At 35.6% G+C, this 23208-nt stretch overlaps 1 protein-coding gene across 1 annotated transcript; it reads right to left on the bottom strand.

Annotated features, from left to right (window-relative positions):
• Nucleotides 1-238: 238 nt before the first annotated feature.
• On the bottom strand, nucleotides 239-20025 carry eIF1 (eukaryotic translation initiation factor eIF1). The gene is made up of 3 exons (XM_076495611.1): nucleotides 19850-20025; nucleotides 4694-4854; nucleotides 239-687 (listed from the first exon to the last, which is right to left on the bottom strand). The coding sequence occupies exons 1-3, from the start codon at nucleotides 19881-19883 to the stop codon at nucleotides 541-543; spliced, it is 342 nt and encodes a 113-aa protein (XP_076351726.1). The 5' UTR covers nucleotides 19884-20025; the 3' UTR covers nucleotides 239-540.
• Between the last annotated feature and the right edge of the window lie 3183 nt (nucleotides 20026-23208).

Below are 23208 nucleotides of genomic sequence, written 5' to 3'. Positions count from 1 at the left end.
GACCAAGCCAAAATTTAGTTCAGATGAGCATTTTCTTTTTACTACAAGAATCAATAATTTTTAAAGTATTCGGTCTGATTACTAAAGTAACAAACTGAAATATCTCAAATTCTTTTGCAATAGTTTACTTTCTTTTTATGCAAAACCAACATTTAACATTTAAAAAGTCAATGTTCCTGCAGACAATTCATAAAGAAAAAACTTGATCTGCATATGACAAAGAAAATTAACAAGATGATAATGAACTACGAAATTTATTGTTTGGAGCAACCAAGTACAAATCTCATCCATAAAATATGGTTAATCATATTAAAAAATGTTTGTTCATATTACAATGTATTTTTCAGCTTATCCTAATAGCATATAACACTGACTATAAATATCAACTGAATTTAGGTACATGATGCAAAGATATAAACTGATTTTGTTTTCTCTTTTCTGATGGAACTTAAAAGTAATTATATTCTTTACTGCAGAAAAACTACAAAATTAGGTGCAAGAAAAGGTTTTACACAGAAACTTGCATTATAATAAACTTGATTAAAAACCATGAACTTTCAACTGATCAGGTTTGGCAATCCCAACTTTGGTCAAAAACTGACAGATGTTGTTTCGTTGATCTCCTTGAAGCTGAATCACTTCACCATACTCAGGGTGCTCCACAACTGTACCATTACAGGCAAATTCCTTCAACAACAACAAAAAATAAAAGCAAAAATTAAAAACAGTATTAAAATAAGTGTACATGTGTGAAATAAGCACTGTGGAAGAGGAGATATTCCAAACAAATTTGGGTGGCATTATCTGTTATGACATGAAGTTAAAACTATGACTGACAATGGCAATTTAACAGTAGCACTTAGTTCATATCAAGGTCATTATCATCTTTTAAAGTTCCAATTCAACACTGACTGATCTCTAGTCAAGGTGTAACCTAACCTCTGACCTGTATACAAGATTGGGCCCCAATGATTCTGCATGATATTGGAATAATGGTTTAATGGTGAACTGTGCATGGATAAAACTAGTACATAAAAAACAACCATTAGAAACATCTATTAAACAAAATTTAACTTGGCTTCCAAAGCAAGTTAACAAACTAGCTCAATTAGTTATTTTTAAAACAAGACATTATTTATAGGTCTAAGATTTTTAAAATCCTTCAAAATTTGCAATTTTATAAACATTTCAATAGTAGCACAGGTTATACAGTATTCTATATTTGCACTCAAACTGACCGAGAACAGAGAGCAAATCAGTTTATAGTATTTTTACACAAAGATGCATATAACTATATTTATTATAAATAAATAAATGTTATGAAATTTAAGCTATTTAGACTAAATGTGTTTTTGTTATATGCAGCCATTCCGGAACAAAAAAAAGCAATTTACATTTCCTAATTTCTTATGGCATTGATGAGGTTGGTTAAATCAACTGAATTTGTACATAAATATAACAGAAAATAAAGTTTTTTTTAACAAATGTTTGATAACCATTTGGATGTTACAAAGTTTTAGCACGTGAAACTTCAAAATTTTCTGGTGCATAAAAGAATTTTTAAAATTATTTTGCACAATGGTTAGTTAAAATTTCAAAAGAAAAATTATGAGAAAACATTCAAATATCTTTACACTTAATTAAAAAAAATTAATATTTTACATACAAAAGCTTTGTATTGTTTACTGATAATCTGACAAATCTCATGAACATATACTTACTAATAATTTACAAGATAAACCAAAAAAAAGCACAAAATAGTTATGAAATTGGTCCCAGGAAACAAGCAAGTGCTGAAAGAGTTAATCAATCACATTCAAATAACCCTTTCACAATGAGCTTGGTGTAACATACACAAGTTCGTCTACACATTTGCATACATTAAGTATTTGCACTATAACTTTTGATACATGTGCATCTTCACATAATTTATTGGACTTTTTGTAAAAATTAAAATTTTTTGTATACAAAATTGATCAGATTTTTTAATGAAATATTTTACTCAAAATTTTATTGTGAAAATTAAGCCTGTTTCATTACTAATCTAAGTGCAAAGTGATCTCATTTTATGATCACAAAAACTATTCTTCATTTCATAAATTTCAAATACTTTTGTAATCTCTAAAATCTCCTAAATACATTTCAAATGTTTGTTTTCAGTATGACTTTTATTTTCTATACCCAACCTTGACCAACCTCATAAGCATCATAAAAAATTACGAAATATAAATTACATCTTTTTGTGCAAGAATGACTACATATAACAAATATTTAATTTAAGTTGCTTAAGGCTCAACACTATATTTACATACACATCTTTATCATATTGGCCTTACAGTCATGCCTAGCTAACAACTTTCATTGATGTGGTGCACATGCACTCATTTTATGTATCCAATAATGTAAAACTATCTTCTCTGTCTTGACTGTGTTTTAGTGAACTAGTATTTTGTTATAGTCACATTTCAATTACACATTATATATGTATATAGATTATTACTATTTAGAAATAAGTTAACTTATTTTTTCAAGTCAAGAAGTAAAGCAAACAATCATAGCTTCTCACTACAACCTTTGAACTTGGTTGTTGCTGGACATAGGTTGCTAAGCCTTTTATAACCTTGCACATAAAAAACATGTAACAAATTGTTTTTTTAAGTTTTATATCTACAGGTGAATAACTATACTGACATAATTGAATTTACTATAATTTAAGTTTGTAACTAAGATGTATTTAATTGTAAAAAAAAATAAAACTTTCAACAGACTAAAGACAACCAACCTCCCTGAAATTTTGGTTTGAAAGAACATGGTAACCTTTTCACAGATTGAAATGGCTGAGAAAACCACAAGGGAGACACTCTAAGCTGTCAGTTGGATATTCACATTATATATTGAAGTGAGCATACACAAGGGACTGTTTTCAAAAAATAGAAAAAATGAATGGGGTCTGTTGTGTTTGATTCAGTACATAACCATCTCAATGGTTATTTGCACTCAAACTGACCGAGAACAGAGAGCAAATCAGTTTATAGTATTTTTACACAAAGATGCATATAACTATATTTATTATAAATAAATAAATGTTATGAAATTTAAGCTATTCAGGCTAAATGTGTTTTGTGTTATAATATGCAGTCATTTTGGAACAAAAAAAGCAATTTACATTTCCTAATTTCTTATGGCATTGATGAGGTTGGTCAAATCGACTGAATTTGTACATAGATATAAACAGAAAATAAGATTTAGAGCAAGAGAGATGGCATACAATTCGGCATGAAAACAAAAACTGTAGGGGGAAGTCTGTGTGCCTCAATGGAACTGTCACAAACCATGGCTGAGCCCACTGAGTCATCCGATTTAGAACAATCTGAAAATTGTAATCTCAAGAAGCAAGTACAGCTCAGCCTTGGCCACGCAACTAGTTAACAATATTTCTGGTAGAAATCTAATATACTTTGTTTTCAATAAATTAATTTTGATTTATATACATTTTTTAACAAGACATAGTAAACAATGATATTCAAATAGTATGAATACAAGTCATAGGAACACATTGCCAACATCTACCATATCCCTAAACCATACAAGGGTAACCTGATGTTTTGTCAAAGAAGGTTCTAGGAGGTTTCAAAGAATGTAACAAATATTCTCAAAAAAGAAAAGAACATTTAAAGAAACAACCTTCTAAGATCTGTGGTTTGTTGCTAAACTTCCATCAAATCTTCATATAATATACAGTAGTATTTTTGTTTCACTTCAGATATTGTTTTGAACAGCTTTTTTATATGTTAACAAAATTTTCTTGTGCTTTAAATAAATTTATACAATTTTTTTTTATAGTCTAAAGTAATTTAACTTTGCACTTTGCAATAAAAATTATGTTGTTTGCATTTTATTTTTAGATCTGGAGATACAATTCAAAAAGAAAACTACAGTGAGGTGTTTCCTGAAAACTTTTCAGTGAAATTTTAAAATATTTACATTAGATCATGAATAACATCCATTTGTTATCTGGAGTTGTAACCATTTACCTCAAAAACTTGCCATACAAACTTCAAATTGCATAAACTTAGATTTTTCATTAATCTAAAAACTTTTCCTTTCTTCTTAAAATTTAAAAATGATACAAACATTAAGAATAATCATCATTATTAACATCAACACAATAACCACAAAAATATATGACAATATTTAACTTCAGAAACTATACAAGTAATTTACACTAATTTGGTTACATTATTTTCTAAAAACTTCTGGCCTTCTGCAGTGATAAAGGAAATATATACGTGGGCTTGAAGAACTCCTTAAAATTGTCAGTTATTTATATGATACTTCACTTGCCAAGGTAACAAGGTCTTAAAGTATGAACTAAAATTCTTTATCAAATACATGCATCATTAAATAAATGTTCTTATGTTAACATCACAATTACTTCATTTACACACACATGTAACCTCAATAAATGAAAATAATTTATCATTACAAAAGTATTGTAAAAATTGTGTAAAAAAGTTCAAATTTTGTTGTTACTATTATCATTTAACAATATTCTTTCAAACATGACCTCTAAAAAGATTCACCTTGTTCTCATCAGATTATACAAAAACAAGCATCAAGAGGTTGGATCTTACAGTACAAAATATCCAAGTACCATACAAGACAAACAAGATATATAGTTTTTAAAACACACCTTTTTGCAAGCTTTTACAATCTTCTTCTTGTCGTAGTCGTCTGAAATACCCTGAACAGTAGTTAAAGTTTTTCGGCCACTTCGTTGCTGGATTCGGATGTGAATTAATCCGTCCTGAACACCACTCTGCTCATCAGCCCTGATGGCATCAGCAAAGGGGTCTAAAGTTTAAAAAATAAAAATAATTTAATTAAAATACCAACAAAAATTAATAGGAAATGCTTATTCATTTTGAACTATTTGGGCATACTGTCTGGCACATGGTTATTAAACAGAAAAATGCTGCAATGTTAGACACTTGTGTAAAATTCACCTTGAGACATTAATATTTCACACACAAAATCATCTAAATTGAGGCAACAACAACAAAGGCTGCTTTATGAAAATGACAGAACTATATACATGCAATACTGATGTTTTTACAATAACAATAGAAGTATGATAGTAAAATACATTAACATCTTTACACATTTAACAAAATGCAGTTGTGAAAAGTTGGATGATAATTATGTAAAAGTACACACAAACAGAAGTAACAAAAATTTTATCACTGATTACATAAAGTGGTTGCTTGGTTTCATATTTTATGGCACAGCAACAAGGCTATCTGTGCCAAACATCCAGTAAAAAGTTAAGATTAAAGTAAAATTATTAAAATTCATAAAAGGAAATTAAGGTAAAACAAAACACTTTCATTTTTGAATTAAAAACAAATATCATTAAATCCAATTTTTATATCTAGTTTACAGCCATAAGAGAAAAACTACAGTAATACAAGTTGTAAAGGACTTCTTGTAGCATAATTAGTATTATCATACTCAGCCAGGATGACTTAACAGGTACATTCAAAAATCAGCACAAATCACCTAAAGTTGGCCTTTCCAGTCCTGGTTTACAGTTATTTGATGTTACAGCTGTTTTCAAAATGTAAAGTAACAGAAGTTTTAAAAGAATTGTAGCAAACTTTCAATTATTATAACTCACCAGGATGACTAACAGGTAGTTCAAACAGCAGTGTTAGTCACCCGAAGTTGGACTTTCCAGTCTCAGTTTTGAGTTATTTAACATTATGGCCATTTTCTAATTTCAAATCAAACTAGATAGACTTTGATTCTTAAAAGAGAATAACATCAAAAATGTCTAATTTATAAATTAAAAACTTAAACACCATTAAAAGATTAATGACTTTTAAAAAGCTAAAAACATTTCTAAGGTGGTCAGTGTCACCATTGCCAATAACAGTAACACTATGAATAAACCTTGGGACAAAACATGTTTAAATGGTGTTATCTTTAAGAGTCGTAACAACAGCAGGACAGTAAAATGTGGCTTATTGTGATCTGAGTGTTACACAGAAAACACATTGGTGCATCAGTCCCACATAAGAGAAAATGATGAGTTAAAAACTGTGACCAATGAACAGTATAGTTAGGACAACTTCTGCCTTCCGATCCTTATGGAAGCAAGACTGCCAAAGTCCAATAGAGGGTCTTGTTTGGAAAACCTTGTTTTCATGTTGCCAACTCCAAGATGACTGCCAATAGGCACAGAGCTGAGTCTTGAATACAGGATTGTAGTTCGTGAATGGAACAGGTACAGCAGACAGATTTAGCTGTGGTGTCTGTGAGCTTAATCCCACGAATATCAATGTGGCCTGGTATCCAGAAAAACTGGATAGAAGTAGATATTAAAGAGAAATGGGCCATTTGGTTTTGAATATTGGCAAGAACTAATGTGAAGCAATTTCAGGGCCAGTAGAGAACTAACTGAGTCAGTATAAATAGTGCAATTTGAGTACTGCTTAGCTTCTATGTGATTCAGGGCAAGAGAAATGACATACAGAAGACAGAAACCAGATGGGATTCTGTGCACAAAAAACTATGGCAGAGCCCACAGAGTCACCTGATTTTGAACCATCCATATAAATAGGAATGGAAGGATTGTTTGAAAGATGTTCAGCAAATAACAGAGAGAATTTCCAAACAGGTGTGTCTGCTTTTCTCAGATGATTTAAAGAAAGGTCACATTTGGAAAATGCAATAAGCCACAGTGGGATGGGCTGACCAGTAGATACAGCAATGTTATCCAAGGACACTTCCAATTCATCCACTGCACCTGGATATGAAGGCCAAAAGGAGCAATAGCAGATTGTCTTTTCTGAGAAAGCATCACCCCTTGAGAAAGGAAAACACAACCCTAGGTTGGATACTGTGGTAAGGATAAAAAAGTTTCGAAGCATACAGTAAAGACAGTTGGAAATGGCAGAGGTGTAGAGGAGGTTTATGAGACTGTGTACAAGCTCTAAACTGGGGAAGTGAAGAAAGCCCTGGTGCAGAGCCAAAGTCCCTGATGATGAACAGGGTCCAGCATCTTCAAGGCTGAGGTCCTGGCAGAGCCACAGAACAGTGACCCATAATCTAATTTCAATCAAACAAGATCATGATACATCTTCAGCATAAACATCGATCTCTTCCCCAAATGCTGAAAGAGAGGACACAGAGGATGTTCAGTGTTCTTGTACATTTGACCTGTAGATGCTTGATGTGTGGTATAAAGGTCAACTTACAGTCGAAGATAAACCCCAAAAACTTTGTCTCGGGGACCATAGGCAGCACAGCTTCACCAATACAGATTTCAGTATCAGAGTGAATACCTCCTTGGCAGCAAAAGTACATGCAAATGATTTTAGAGAGAAAGAAGTTAAAACCATTTGCTGTAGTCCACTTCAGTGAATACTTAAGGGCAGTTTGTAACTGACACTCAATACACCTCATTTTCAATGACTTGCACGAGATGTGAAAGTCGTTGACATACAGCCCATTTGCAACAGTAAGAGGGAGTTGTTCAGTGATGGTGTTAATTTTTATACTGAAAAGTGTCACACTCAAAGCACAGGAAAGTGTCAAGCCCACATGAACTTGGAATCACCTGTCCTTCAACAAATTAATACAAATGGGAAAATTACCATCCAACCCATATAAAAGAAGGTCTTGCAAAATGCCACACCTCCATGTTGTTTCATAAGCCTTCTCATTGTTAAAGAATATTGACACAAGATGTTGTCGGAACCCACAATAGGTGGGTGAGAGGAGGCTCGATTCAAGGAACCAAACAAGACAAGCATTAACCATCCTTTCTAAAGTCTTTCAGAGACAGCTCATCAAAGCAATTGGATGGTAGTTTGAAGGAATCTTTCCCAGGCTTAGAGAAAGGTAGGAAAATAGCATGGTGCCAGGCATCAGGAAGAATATTATCCTGCCAGATCCAGTTAAAACAATCAGAAGAACAGCAAGGAAAGCAGGCGATAGATGGCAAAGCATTTCATAATGTACATCATCAGGTCCGACCGATGTACTGCCAGACAGATAAAGGGCCAGTTTGAGTTCCATCAGTGTAAAGGGATGATTATTGTCATAGAGACAATCAGCTCAAAAGGAAAGAGATGATCACACCCTGCCCATGTCTTGAGAGCTAAGAAGGTGGGGGATGAAGCAGAGGTGCTAGGTACCTGGCAAAAGCTTTCACCTAGAGTATCAGCATTGTTCCAGGTATCAGCTACTTACCTGCCAAAGAGCAAGATCAAGAGGGGGACAGAATTATATTGCCCACTGACCTTTTGAATCTTGTCCCATATGACTTTGGAACCAGTGTTAGAAGATATGTTGGTTGTGAACTTAATCCAAGATTCCTTCTGGCTTTGACGTCTTACCTATCAAACATGTGCATGGGCCTGCTGGAAACCGATGCAGTTCGAGTGTGTGGGATACCTACAAAAAGTATCCCAAGCCTGTTTTTGGACCTTACATACCACATGGCAGGCAAGATTCCACTATAGAAGAGGATATTGTGGAAAATGTGTCGAAGTTTTAAGAATACACTGAGCAGCTGCCTGTATAATACAGTCAGTTACTGCTGCCACACAGTCATCTATTGATGGCTTACAGATGATGACAGGATCAAGTTCTGCAGGAGTAGTGAAAGAGAGCTAGTTTGCTTGATACAGCTTCTACTGGGGCACGTTAGTAAGGTAGCATCGACACAATCAAGGTCTGTTTCACACTCATAAGCATTGTGGTCCTTGCCACCACAAGCACACATCAAGGAACCATGACATGTCTGAGTGACAGAACTGCTGACACTAAAAACATCTGAGAGGGTATCAATTAAGATAACCAGCCTTGATAATGTAATGTAAATGTTAAAATGAGGACACTGGTCGGCATCATAATTCCATCTTTGAAAGTGGAAATATGCCTCACTACTGAAACTTCTTTGGTGGAGAAACCAGTGAGAAGCTCTGACTAGGGAATGTTCTTTAAATCCCTCTCAACAATAACTCCTTGTGACAAATTCAAAGTAGCATCAGGTATAACCTCAATAGGTACATCCCGAATCACCTTCAAATGTAAGAGGGTTTCACTGTGTTGATATGTGTAAGTTTCCACCAATGTCACCAGAGCAAAGCTTTCATTGACTTTGGAGAGCCAGGAAGTCCCTCTAATCCCTTCTGAATGAGAAAGGGAGACATCTACCCTAAAGGTTTGTCTGAAAGAGAATGTAGTATAAGAAAATGAGGTACAGGTGTTAGAAATGGTGAAGACTGCTGCTCAGAATCTTCAAGATGTGGTTGTTTACCTATGGACTGTTTCTTCACTATTTTATTTTAATTTTTAGTTGGAGGATCCATAAAAAAAAAAAATATTTTGGTGCCCACTGACCCCACCCACCAAGGAGCCCTACAAGTGAATGCATTACAATGCCAAACAAGGACACTGCAGCAACACCAGGGTTTTGTGAGCACTGGAACACCAGCATCAGATACAATGTACACAACACCTGTTGAGAACAACCAACTCTGGTACTTGGTTGACCCTTGCCCAAGTGGACCAGTCGATTGACCCTAGGGGGCCACTCCGAGGTTGCTCGTCTACAGGAATCCAAGGCCAAAGTGTTGAGTTTGGGTTAGACCCTTCCACAGCCAAAATCATCTCTTCACCTTCAAACAGCAAACATATGGGTGGATATTTAGATCCCAGAGGAGGTATACTGAAAGAGCAGAACCTTTCCTGAGAGGTCCCCTGGCCACATACAAGAATCCACACTGAGGCAATTATATAAGATGGCAATTTACATGGAAAACAAGTAAACAGCATGAGATATTGTAAATAAATATAAAACGCCACAGAAGATAACTGGAAACACTCAATATCTCAGAAAAGTTGAATTTTGTTTAACTAATTAAAGTATCCAATGATATAAAATATGAAAGCAGCAGAAAGCAGAATAGCCAAAAACCTAAGTGACACCCAGAAAAATCTGGGATCTGCAAAGAAAAAAATCTGGGAAACTGAAGCTATAAAACCAAGACACAGGCATCAAAACAAGAATAAGCTGGATACAATTAACCCTATCACAACAAATCACAGTTCAAAAGCCATATCCCATTTGTTGATTTGTATTCAAAATTTTATTGAACGATTATTTTGTCAATAATTTTGGAATAAAATTGAAGATAATTCAAACCTTATCAGGTTGTCCCATACATAATGTACAAAAATTTAATACAGAAAGTGCATCATCATTTTGTCATTGTAGAAGGCTTTAATGATTAAAATATGTAGTAAGACATGTATAAAAATGTTAAGTCAAATAAAAGAAACTAAACCAATTCCATTTTTTTAGATCATTAATCAAACTCTTATGAAGATGGACATGTTTGAGGAGCACAGTAGGCATATAATGCTTTACAATATTTAAAAAAGCAACAGTGCAGAAGAAACTACATGAAACAGTCAAGGTGTTTTTGGTGCAGTGTCTATCAATGAAAGAAAATGACTAATGATAACTTGTTGCTAGCTGCACTTGATGAAACTTGTGCTGTTACAGTTGAAGAACTAGCACAGAAGCTTAATTCAACCCATTCAACAGTTCACCATCATTTTCCAAATTTTGACAGAAGTCAACCTTAGAGCAAGAATGGACATTTGCACTTCTCTGGACTCTCATGAACATAACACCTTTTTTGGACAGGTTAGTGACTGGAGATGAAAAATTGATATTTTATAAAAATTTTAAGCACCACAAATAATGGTTCAGTGCAGGTAAAGTGGCTAAAGCACAGCCCAAAATGGACCTCCATCCTAGGAAAGTCTTGTTAAGCATTTGGTTGGATATTGTTGGTATGATCCACTTTCACTTGTTGCCACTCAATCTAACATTTACATCATTCTTCTACTGTTTACAGTTAGAGTGCTTGAAAGTAAAGAAGCCTGCTTTGATCAATCATAGAGATGTTGTGTTGCCTCAGCATAATGCATAGCCCCATACATCAAGAATCCCATGTGCAAAGATTGAAGAGCTAGACTGCAAAAAACTTCATCCTCCATGTTCTTCAATCCCCGCCCCATCTAATTATCAGTTTGCAAAACTATCTTGATGGAAAAGAGCTTGGAAAACACATGGTGTCAAAACCACCCTCTTCTTTTCTTCCAAACCCCAAGAATTTTATAGAAGTGACATTCAGAAGCTTGTGAATCATTGGCAGGAAGTAATTAATAATAATGGAACATACATTATTGATTAAATAACATTAAAATCATTTGAAATTCTTTCTCTTTTTCTGAACCTAAAATCATACATTACTTAAGGGATGATCTAAAACGAGTTAAGTAAATATTAAAAGAACACAGTTAAATGCAGATTTTAGTATGTTGAATGCAGCACTGTTTAAAATTAGATATTTTTATGTTAATATACCAAACCTATAATTTCATACAAATCAGAAACTTAAATTATTAATATTAACAAGCTACAGGGTGTTCAGAAAGTCACTGTGCAGTTTTGTAATCATATTTTATTATATTTCAAATTTTGATCTCAATATGGTTTTAACAACTGAAGAACGTGCATTCTGAGAAGGTGGAAGATGCACAGTGGTGTGACAGCGATTTGCTGAAAAACTTCCAGATACACCTGTTCCACATCACAATGCAATTCATAACCTTGTTGATAAGTGTCGGGAAACAGGATCTGTGGATGATGCCAAACGCTGTGGAAGGCTAACAAAGCTATCGGAGGAGAAACTGTTGGATATTTCTGACAGTGTGATGCAATTCACAATTCATTAAAGATCTGTTTTTTTATTTATACAAAACACCTGCTATCTTTACTGCCAAATTTTGTGATGATACACTGCATCACAAGTTACAGAATAAATACTTAACACTAGCAAACACACATATGAACTTGTGTATGTTATATTGAGCCTGTTTTGAAAGGGCTAAAGACCAGAATAAAAAGATAATATACAATGCATATGCTAGGATGGTCTCATACAAGAAAACGGTGAAGCACGAACTTCTCACCTGCTGGACATTACCATTATTATACCACCTACGAAAATGGAAAATGCAGAACAAGTACAATAATTATGACAATGAGAAGGAAATGCCCAGTCAATATATAAATGTAATAAATTTATCAAAATCTAATGGGTAAAATAACAGAGAAAAAATATTCTTTCAAGCTGTTACCTCTGGTGAAATCAAATAATTTCAGTACTTCAATATTTTGTCAGAGGAAGATGAAGCACACATTTCTTAACATGCATGTAGACACAGTAAGAAAACTGCCAAACTGCTTTAGCATCGTCAATCAGAACCATAACTTCTTGCCAATGCATGATTATATTGCTTTCCAGTAACAGACTAACACAACGACACTTTTACAATAATAAACAATAGATTAGCTCAGCACTATACGATTTCAAATTTTCATTATAACCATACTTTAGAATATTATTCATGGTATGGTTTAGGTAGGTAAGTAGGTATTCAATGTTTATTGGCACAAAGCTACAAGGCTATTTGTACCAGACAAGATGTGGCACAGTATAGGTACAGGGCAAGTAAGGTAAAAAGTAAAATATATAAAATTAGGAACTACCAGGAAGACTGAAGCAAGAAGTACACCCTTACTGACAGTCACCTGAAGTTGGCCTTTCCAGTCCTGGGTTCAGTTCAAAAGAAAAAGAAAAACTAAAATGTGTAAAATTAAGACTTGCCAGGAAGACTGAAGCATCAAGAATGAATTTGCAGTCAGTCACCTGAAGTTAGCCTTTCCAGTCCTGGGTTCAAGTAAAAAAATTGAAATGTGTAAAAGAAATCATGCTAAAACACTATACAGTCTGATAAAAAACCTTAAGTGTAAAAGACCAATGGCTCTTAAAAATGTAAAAACATGAGTGAGATGGGCAGTATCACCTATAACATGGGCCAAAGTCAAGGGCAAACCAGCCTTACAAATATCTTTAAAATGGTGTCGTCGTTCTAGGTTGTAACGACAGCATGATAATGCTGTCAATAACACAGTCAATTCATTAACTGTGTACAACAGTTCCAGACTAAAGTGGTGGGTTAAAAAACTGTGACCAATGAACGTGTAGCCTTGCCAAAACAATCTCCTCTCTTCGATCCTTACAGAAGCAAGAGGGCCAAAGACCTAGAGAAGGTTTGATTTGAAAAAGCTTGTTATTGTGTTGCTCATTCCAGGTTGCCTGCCATCTGGTGTAAAGTCTGAAATTGATAACTGGTGATGATAGATCCAGAACAAACTTTGCAGCTCTGTCAGCCAGCTCATTCCCACAAATTCCAACGTGACCTGGTATTCAAGAGATTTGGACGGAGACAGGTGAGAGAGAAAGATGGGCAAGTTTGTTTTCAATATTGATGAGAAGAGGGTGGTGACTATCATGGAATGATTCCAGGGCCAACAGACAGCTTAGTGAGTTCGTATATATCAGACAATTTGTATATTGCATTATTTCAATATGATTTAGGGCTAGAGAGATTGCACACAATTCGTCATGAAAACAAAAACTGTAGGGGGAAGTCTGTGTGCCTCAATGGAACTGTCACAAACCATGGCTGAGCCCACTGAGTCACCAGATTTGGAACCATCTGTATGTAGGAATGGATGGATCATATGAAAGATGTTCAGCAAAGAAAGAGAAATATTTCCAATCGGGTGTATCTGCTTTCCACAGATGACTCAAAGATAGGTTACAACTGGGGACAGTAATTTGCCATGGTGGAATTGGCTGATTTGAAGAAACTGCAATGTTATTCAAGGATAAATTTAAATCTTCTAATTGCACCTGGTTACAGAGACTAAAAGAAACAATGGCAGATTTTCTGTTATTAAAAAGTGTGGTCCACTGTGGTTGGAAAACAACTCCAGGTAGGATGCTGTGGTAAGGATTGAAGTTTGGAAGCATACATTAAGAGACAGTTGAAAATGGCAAATACATAGAAGGGTTCATGATATTCCACATATAGACTTTACACGGGAGAAGTATGAAAGGCTCCAATGCGGAGCCGATGCCTCTGGTGATGGACAGGATCCAACATTTTCAGTGCTGAGGTTCTGGAAGAACCATAAACCATAGACCAATTGTCAAGTTTGAATCAGACAAGGGCACAATAAATTTTGAGCGTGGAGTATCGATCTGCTCCCCAAGAAGTAGAAGAGAGAACATGGAGAATGTTCAAAGCTTTTAGACAATTGATACAAAGTTCCTTGATGTATGATAACATTTAATTTACAATCAAATATAAGACCTAAGAACTTTGCCTTAGGGATGACAGAAAGTACATCATCAAGATGGAGTTATGGATCTGGGTGGATTCCCCGTTTGCAGCAGAAATGTATACAAATGGCTTTAGAGAGTGAAAGTTTAAAACCATTTGCCGTGGTCCACTTCAGTATCTGATTGATTGCAGTTTGTACATGCCGTTCAATAAACCTCATGTTTAATGACTGACATGAGATGCGAGTCATCAACAAAAAGACCGTTTACAACTGTAGGGGGTAGCTGTTCACTGACGGCATTATTCTTTATAATGAAGAGTGACACACAGAATACAGCCCTGAGGGACTCCAAGTTCCTGTGGGAAAAAATGAGAAAGTGTTGAGCCCACACGGATTTGGAATTGACTCATTAAGAATTGCTAGATGAAAAGGGGCAAGTTTCCATGCAATCCATACAAGTGAAGGTCTTGTGAGATACCATATCTCCATGTTGTATTGTAAGCTTTTCTAAATAAAGAAAAACAGTAACAAAATGTCGCCTTAAAAAGGCTTCTCAGATTGATGTTTCAAGACGAATCAAGTGGTCTACCGTAGAGCAATGTCTTCAGAACCCACACTGAGTAGGTGAGAGGAGGTTGTTTGATTCAAAAAACCAAACGAGGCAGGCATTGATTATCCTCTCTAAGATCTTACTGAGACAACTTGTCAAAACAATGGGATGGTTAATTTGAAGGAATCGTTGGATCATTCCCAGGTTTCAGAATAAGATCTGGATAGACATTTTCCTGCCATATCCAATTAAAAACAGCTAGAAGAATAGTGAGTGAGTTCTAGAAAAGGTGGCATAACATCTCATAATGCATATTACCAGGTCTGACTGATGTATTGCCAGACCAATGAATAGCAAGTTTGAGTTCCATCACTATAAGAGGGTGATTGTAGTCACAGGAATGGTCAAATGAAAAGGAAAGAGGCAGATACTCCACCTGTGTTTTAATGGCTAAAAAGGAAGAGGATAAGTTTAAGAGAAGTCCCCAAGAGTATTGGCAATGCTCTGTGCATCTGCAACCTCATGACCATCAGATATTAAGATAGAGAGGGGGCAGAAATATATCTTCCACTCACCCTCTGGATCTTATCTCATACAACTTTTGTGCTGATGGTTGAAGAAATGCTGGAGATGTATTTAATCCAAGATTCCTTCTGGCTTTGACGTCTAACTTGCTGAGCATGTGCACGAGCTTGCTGAAATGCAATGCAGTTTAAGAGCATGGGGTATCTTCAAAATTTATGCCAAACATGCTTCTGAGTTTTCTGTATTATAGAACAGGCAGAATTCCACCAAGGGCTCGAGTGCCGTGGGAAACATGTCGAGGTTTTAGGAATGCATCGAGTAGCAGCTTGTATAATATTATTGGTTAATGCTGCCATACAATAATCTATGGATGATTTACATAACATGGCATGATCCAGTTCTGATAGAGTAGTGAAAGAAGGCCAGTTGGCCTGGACCAACTTCCACCGAGGTACATGGGTCAGGTGGTACTGATCACGGCCAATCTCTCGTAAGATGATGGGAAAATTATCACTACCTCATGGATTAATGTCAACCTCGCAAAAAACAGTAAGTGAGTAGCGAAGAGGAACAGACAAAGATCTATAGCTGTAAATGATGGACTAGGTGCATGAAAATATGTGTAAGAGCCATGTTGTGGTTCAGGAGAATATGCTCTATGGCACACCCTCTCATATCAATACTGGAGCCACCCCAGAAAAGAGTATGCCCATTGAAATCTCACAAGATTAAAAAGGGAGTAGGCAGTTGCTCAATGAGGGTATCGAGGTCTGATTGATTATAATGCATTTCAGGTGTAAAGTATAGAGAGCAAATAGTGAAGGTACAACCAAGGAGACATGAATGGCTACAGATTCCAAGGGCACAAGCTGATTAACCAGCAATGCAACTCCCCCATGTCCTCATCCTACACATAGCCTGTCATTCCTGTATGATGAATAGTGGCAGATAGTAACTGTATTTGTAGGCTGTAGAAATGTTTCCTGCAAAGAAAGACATATAGGATGAGAAAGGGCAATAAGATCTTTGATGTCAGTCACATTTCATTGGAAACCTCAACAGTTCCATTGGATTAGTGTGACCATGTGTAAATATTTCAGAGGAGAAGACAGTAAAGAGTCCTTCTGCTTATGATCTCCTTTTTTTCTTTGCTGGATGCGAGTCTATTGCCATCTATGGATCCTGCTCTAGCTCGAACCCACCCACCATGGAGCCCTACAAGGGGACGAACTACAGTGCCTTAAGGGCACTACAGCGAAGCCAGGGTTTCGCGAGCACTATACCCAAACACTAGTGTCAGACACAATATCCACAACATCCTATGCTGGTACTCAGTTAACCCTGGCCCAAATGGACTAGCCAATTGATCCTGGGGGAGCCATCCCAAGACTGCCCGTTTACAGGAATTCAAGGCGAAAGTGGTGTGTTGGAGTTGAACCCCTCAACCACCAGAATTCTCTCCTCTGCTTCACGGGTTACCACACACAGCAAACATGCAGGTGGAGGTTTAGATCCCAGAGGAGGTAAACTGCAAGAACAGAACCTTCTCTGGGAGGTTCCCTCACCACGTACAGGAATCCACATTGAGGGGTGGTATGGTTTAATTACAAATCAAATTCCCTTGTCTGAGTAATACAGTTGAAGTATTATACCAATCTTCAAATAAGAATACTGAATTATTTAAATATTTCCCTTGCTGTCAAGCAGTTCCTAATAGTAATTCTCAAACAGCATGTTTTTTTTTTGTATATAAAAAAAAAGTCTGCTGTGGTAATTACAAGTAAAAACAAAGTTGCATACTTTTATATGCAAAAACGGCTCGTTTGGGTTGAAAAAATATTTTACATAGAAGACCGAACAACGTTTCGACCTTCTTCGGTCATCGTCAGGTTCACAAAGAAAGAGGTAACTGACCGGAAGCTGACCACATGTTTGAAAGGGGTTGTGTGTAAAACATCTCTTCTATGTAAAACATTTTCTCAACCCGAGCCGTTTTTGCATATAAATTTCTCAACAAGTGGGTTTCTCGACATCACTGATTAAAGTTGCATACTTTGTTCATTGTCCAAGAATATTTAAAATTTTTGTCTGGAAATATCTTCACTTTCCAACATCTGATTTTTTTCAATGACAGAAATTGAAGGATTTCACGAAATTCTTCAAGGAAAAAACAAAATTGAGAGATATTTGAATCTGCCCTAGGATATAACACTGCATTCATTTCTAATGACCAGCTTTCAATAAAATATTCATAGCTGTTTTTCCTGTAGCAACTTGTAAAACTATAAATCAATAATAAGGTTAAGTATACAAAATCATATACTCCAAGACAAATTTTTCCAACTATTATACCAGTGCTTAAATGGCTTATGTTGGCAGTAAAGGACTTTATAAAAGTTTTAGTGTATCAAGATCTCAACTGTCAAGAATTAACTTAAAAATCTCTTCTCTTTCAAGAATCAACATAAAAACAGTCCTATGACCTGTGCAGGTTGTTGTTTTTGTAACATGTTTGTCCAGGTTTGAGTAATACATCTACATCCATTTTGTTTTGTATGTTTATGAAACAATAACAACAATAGTAATATGAAAAACAAACAGGTGAATTTTGACACACAATCAGAAAACCAACTTTACTGTCATTAATATTTTATCAGTGCTAAATATGTGATAGGTCTTAAGTGTTATTTCAAGAACAATTTTACTTAAGATGGTTTTTGCCCACGTTCTCTTAGAATTTATTAAAATTCCCAGACAATTCTTATCATGAACCACTATTATGGTTCATAATACTAACAGTTCCACACATTTAACTATTTCTATGCCAACTAACATGAAAATTGTTTTACACATAGGTTGTACAGACCGTTTCTTTTATCAATCGATATTTATTGCACACCCAATATATTCAGGTCTGCAAGCTTGTACTTGTTTCAGTTCTACATGTTGTGGATTTCTTGGAACGTCGAATCATCTTTGCAATGAGCCATCCCCTAAAACTTGATAGAGTATGGTGTAGAACTAATTGTATATCAACCCATCTAGTACTAAGTAGCAGTAGAGCTACTCTGAGGTCTCCTATTATTTAACCTTTATTTTTTTAATAAAAGCAACTGTTTATACACAAGTATTTTATTGTTTAACCATTTTATAATATATTTTGTTACTTTTGTGAATACTTAATCCTAATACTAAGTAACAGTACCTGAATGCAGTACTGTTAGAAATGGACATGTGGTAATGAAAACGTGTGGGATGAATTTCAAAATTAAACTTCAAAATAAACATTCTCTAGAGTAAAACATGTAAGAATAAAGATTAAAAAATTGTGTTGAAAATAATTTGAAATTGTTTAAAGTATGGTAGGGGGGATGGTCAGTGATATAGAATATTTACAAATAACTACTTAGCCAGCTAAATAATAAAGCATAACTAATTGTAGCAGTATGTCTCATGCTATTTAAACACCTAAAGTATTTTAAGTTATTAATTGTGAGTAGAGAACAATTAATCAAAACCAGATGCACTGCTTATGTTCCACAAGTATATAAGGCCTTTTTAATTATTTGCTTCTTTCTTCCAATCAATATCAATGAGTTACAAGTGTAAATTTAAAAAAATAGGTCTGACACAGCAACAACAAACCAAAGAACAAGTCTTAATATCTTTTCTTCCATGAAATTCACAAATAGCCAATTAGCCCACTGAAATATAAGGAATAAACTTTAAGAGTATGTCAAGTTATTCAAAATATATTAAGTTACTGGTTTTGAGTAAAGAGAAATAAAAAACAGAATTGTGAATGAATGCCTAGGAACTAAACACCTTGCAGACACAATGCCAAGGTTGAATGGATCAAGAGGATGACTGTGGGTCTCTCAACTTCAAATTGAAGCATTCCAATAAACTGAAAAAAAAACACTGCATCCTATTTTTTTACGATGACACAAATTTTGAGGTCAAAAGTTATTTAATTCACTATTACGAGAAATGCATCTGATGTTAAAACATACCTTAGGATATCTCACTAATTAAGCAGAGAACGTTTCAACCAGCCATCCTGAGATATATTTAAATTCAATATTTAAGAAAAAGCAGAGGTTAAATTCAGGCTGTTTTATTTCTTCAACAAAGTAGTAGCTATAGAACATATTGCCACTTTTGAGTAGTAATGTCTGCAACTTTCCAAAAGTAAAATTTGCCAGTTGCAAGAAACTGGTGGAAAATGAAAGTATTGACTATATTTTGATTTACTGCAACAGACTGAAAATTTGGACATCCTTAATTCATCAATTGATCCAAACGAGTCACATCTAATACATTATTAATTTGAAATTTATTAACATTTAGAAAATAGGTTACCATCAACTTTTCTTGGTCCACTAAGTGATGTCGACAGAAAATCCCTATAATTAGGCTTAACAATGTAGCGAGTATCACTGTGTGCATACCTCTCCCAATACTCTAAAACGTCCAAAACAAATTATTCTTACCAAAAGTTTTCAGATTTTGGATACTGGCAGACATACAAGCAGAAATAAAGTCTCCTCTTTCAGTAAAATTACAGGTCAACCGTAGTTTATCTTACCAACTTTTTACTTCTTAGATTTAATCTCTACCTCCGAAAGAGTGACGTTGAAAACCAAGAGAACGAGAAACTTTGTGACGTCGTCAGTGATTAGTCAATTCAATGCCCGGATATGGAAGAAACCAATGTATCTGACAAGGGTAAGGCAAGTATAGGTTTTAACGATTGAGGATAATATTGTAATATTTTCTTCTAGTTTTTGAACACAATGTATTGAGTATCAAACACTTCTGATTTCCGAATAACTTGAACCTGAAAGGAGAATTTCTGGAGCTAAATAAATTGTAAGATTCTCCCTCCCACTCAGTCTCATTTCGTGAATATGTTCTGCCACTTTGTAATGTAATAAACATATTAAAGGTAATGTTTCAACTTCCGCTTTTAAATTTGCGCTACTCCAATGATATTTGTACATCATTTAGCGTTCAATCGTACGTTAAAATGGAGATTATATTTTCGATTTAGACGCTATATCTAATGTCACTTTTCCTTTACTCCTTTGAAAACTAAAAATTCTTTTTCTGCATCAGACCGTGGTGCTTTTCTTTTTCTTGATTAATAACTTAAACTATCACCTAAATTAGTGTTATCAGGTATTATTTTATTAAATATAAAAAGTGATAAATGGTTGCCAATTAGCCTCAGATGATTATAGATATTAATTACTCTAATAATAATCGATATCCTATCGCCACAACCTCAACAGAAGTACTGCGGTGTATTTAGATTCAGAAATCTAATGCCCAAAATATTGTTAATAGTGAAGATATCCAACTGATGAGACAATGGATTCTTACCTTTAAAAGCAGAAAACACGAGTTTAGTGTATTTAAAGCCAAGCATGGTTACAATTAGCATGATTCATGATGGTTAAACCGAAGTCTAATAATCAAAGTTTATAAAACACAAAATATACTGCTTGAAAAAATTAAAGGAACAAGTACGTTTTCTTATACAATTTATCTCAGTGTTCCAAATGTGATAATATTTTCAGTTTTTTAGGTAACTTGCCTCATTTCAGTTCCATCTGTATCAATTTTTTAATGTGTGATGAACGGTAAAACATGGAAAAATATAATATTTAAAAATGACCAATATCACCAAAAGTGAGATCTTATATGAAACAATACTTTAAACAGTTTATATGCGTTTATTCAAGAAATGTTTGAAACATTCAATATCTAGTGTGACCTCCACGGGCTGTGACACACTCCTGACACCGATTTGATAAACTTCGAATCAGTCTATCAATGTTATCTTGGGGTATGGTAGCCCACTCGTCTACCAGGGCTTGTCGGAGTTCCGGTACATTCTGAGGAGGGTGCTGGAGCTCACTAATACGTCTCGACAACATATCCCAACAATGTTCAATCGAATTTAAATCTGGAGATCTGGCGGACCATTCAAAAATCTCTATTCCTTCCTCGTCAAGGAAGTCGATACACAGTCTGGTGACGTGGTTTCGCGCGTTATCCTACATGAGAATGAACCCATCGCTGACAGTACCGGCAAAAGGCCTCATAATGGATTCCAGAATTTCGTCTCTATGTCGTCGTGCGTTCAACACCCCTGTCGAGTATGAGTTAGTCCGTGCGGCCGCCCAAGCATATGCCTGTCCAGGCCATTACAGAACCTCCTCCATAAGCGTCGACTTGCACAAATGTACACACGGAAAATCGCTCTCCTCGGCGTCTCCACACTCTCGCACGTCCATCATCACGAGACACAGTGAACCTGTTCTCGTCTGTCCACAGCACGGTGGCCCATTGACGAAGTTCCCAGTCCAGGTGCTGGCGAGCAAACTCCAACCTGGCTGCATGGTGTCGCGCTGTTAGAATAACGCAACGCCACTGGCAGGCCGTTTAGCCCCAGGGTTTCCTTCGTGCAGACGATTACGAATTGTTTGGGTCGACACACGGGTTCCAGTGAAATGCTGAATGTCATTTCGCAGTGACCGAGCTGTAGCTAACCTGTCTTGCCGAGCGATAGTCACAATGTAGAGGTCCTCCCTAGCTGTTGTGCAGCGATGACAGCCTTGACCTGGTCTCCTACCTTATGTTCGTCTCCTGGTAGCGTGGCCAAAGTCGACTGATGACGCTTGGCGACACATCGACGCGCTGTGCCACCCTCCTTTGGGTCTGTCTATCCTCCAACATCTAGATCGTCCTGACCACCTCGTTCTCTGTCAGATGGCGCCTGGCTGTTTGGATACACAAGATGAAGGTACACACTAACAAATCGAGCCGTAAAAGATCCATATTGATGTTTATTTCGAGAATTAATGAGGAATACACAGTTTCACGTAACAGCCTTATATAGGGTATCTTGAGTTGTATTCTTCTTGAGTGAGGTGAGTTTTGTTTGAGTTGCTTCAAACTTCACTCGCATGCTTAAAAAATATACTTGTTGACGAACGGATATGTTTTTCACACATAAATTTAGTTACAACGAAAATATACTATAATATGTACTTGTTCCTTTAATTTTTCTTGAGCAGTATACTTTATTTCCGAGGTTCGTACAGTTTAGAACACATTCATTCCATCTTCAGCCAAATCTGAACAGCATGTTACAAAGATGATTATTAACTTAAAGTATAATATAATTTCTAGTTTACTTAATTATTGAAAGAAGTAGTAAACGAAAGGACAAAACAAAAAATGAAGTATTATAGATTATGTTTAATTAACCAATAAGTTTCTACATTCATCCATCATTTTGTGATTTGGACTAATTTTGGATTTTTCTGTACAATTAAGTGTAATTTTTAGTCATTCTCATCCATTATCTCTGGCAAAATATTACTAGCAAATATCACTAGCAGAGGCTCGGCATGGCAAGGTGGGTTAAGGCGTTCGACTCGTAATCCGAGGGTCGCGGCTTCGAATCTCCGTCACACCAAACATGGTCGCCCTTTCAGCCGTGGGAGTCTTATAAGTTACGGTTAATCCCACTATTCATTGGTAAAAGAGTAGCCCAAAAGTGGGCGGCGGGTGTTGGTGACTAGCTGCCTTTCCTCTAGTCTTACATTGCTAAATTAGGGATGGCTGGCGCAGGTAGCCCTCGTGTAGCTTTGCGTGAAATTCAAAAAACAAACAAATCATTGGTGGATCTAAAGAAAACAAAAGGGGCCATAGCCCCTAAACAAACTTTTGTTACATACCTGATTTTTTTTACATAATGTGTTTATACATTTTATCAAAAAATTGTAATTTAGTGACTGGGAGATAACGGAACCAAACACTCTGACATGTCCTGAGGAAT

The sequence above is a fragment of the Tachypleus tridentatus genome, chromosome 3 (assembly GCF_004210375.1).
Source record: "Tachypleus tridentatus isolate NWPU-2018 chromosome 3, ASM421037v1, whole genome shotgun sequence".
Classification (NCBI taxonomy): domain Eukaryota; kingdom Metazoa; phylum Arthropoda; class Merostomata; order Xiphosura; family Limulidae; genus Tachypleus; species Tachypleus tridentatus.
Note: the sequence above shows the minus strand (reverse complement) of the source record. Positions and strands in the feature narration are given on the sequence as shown.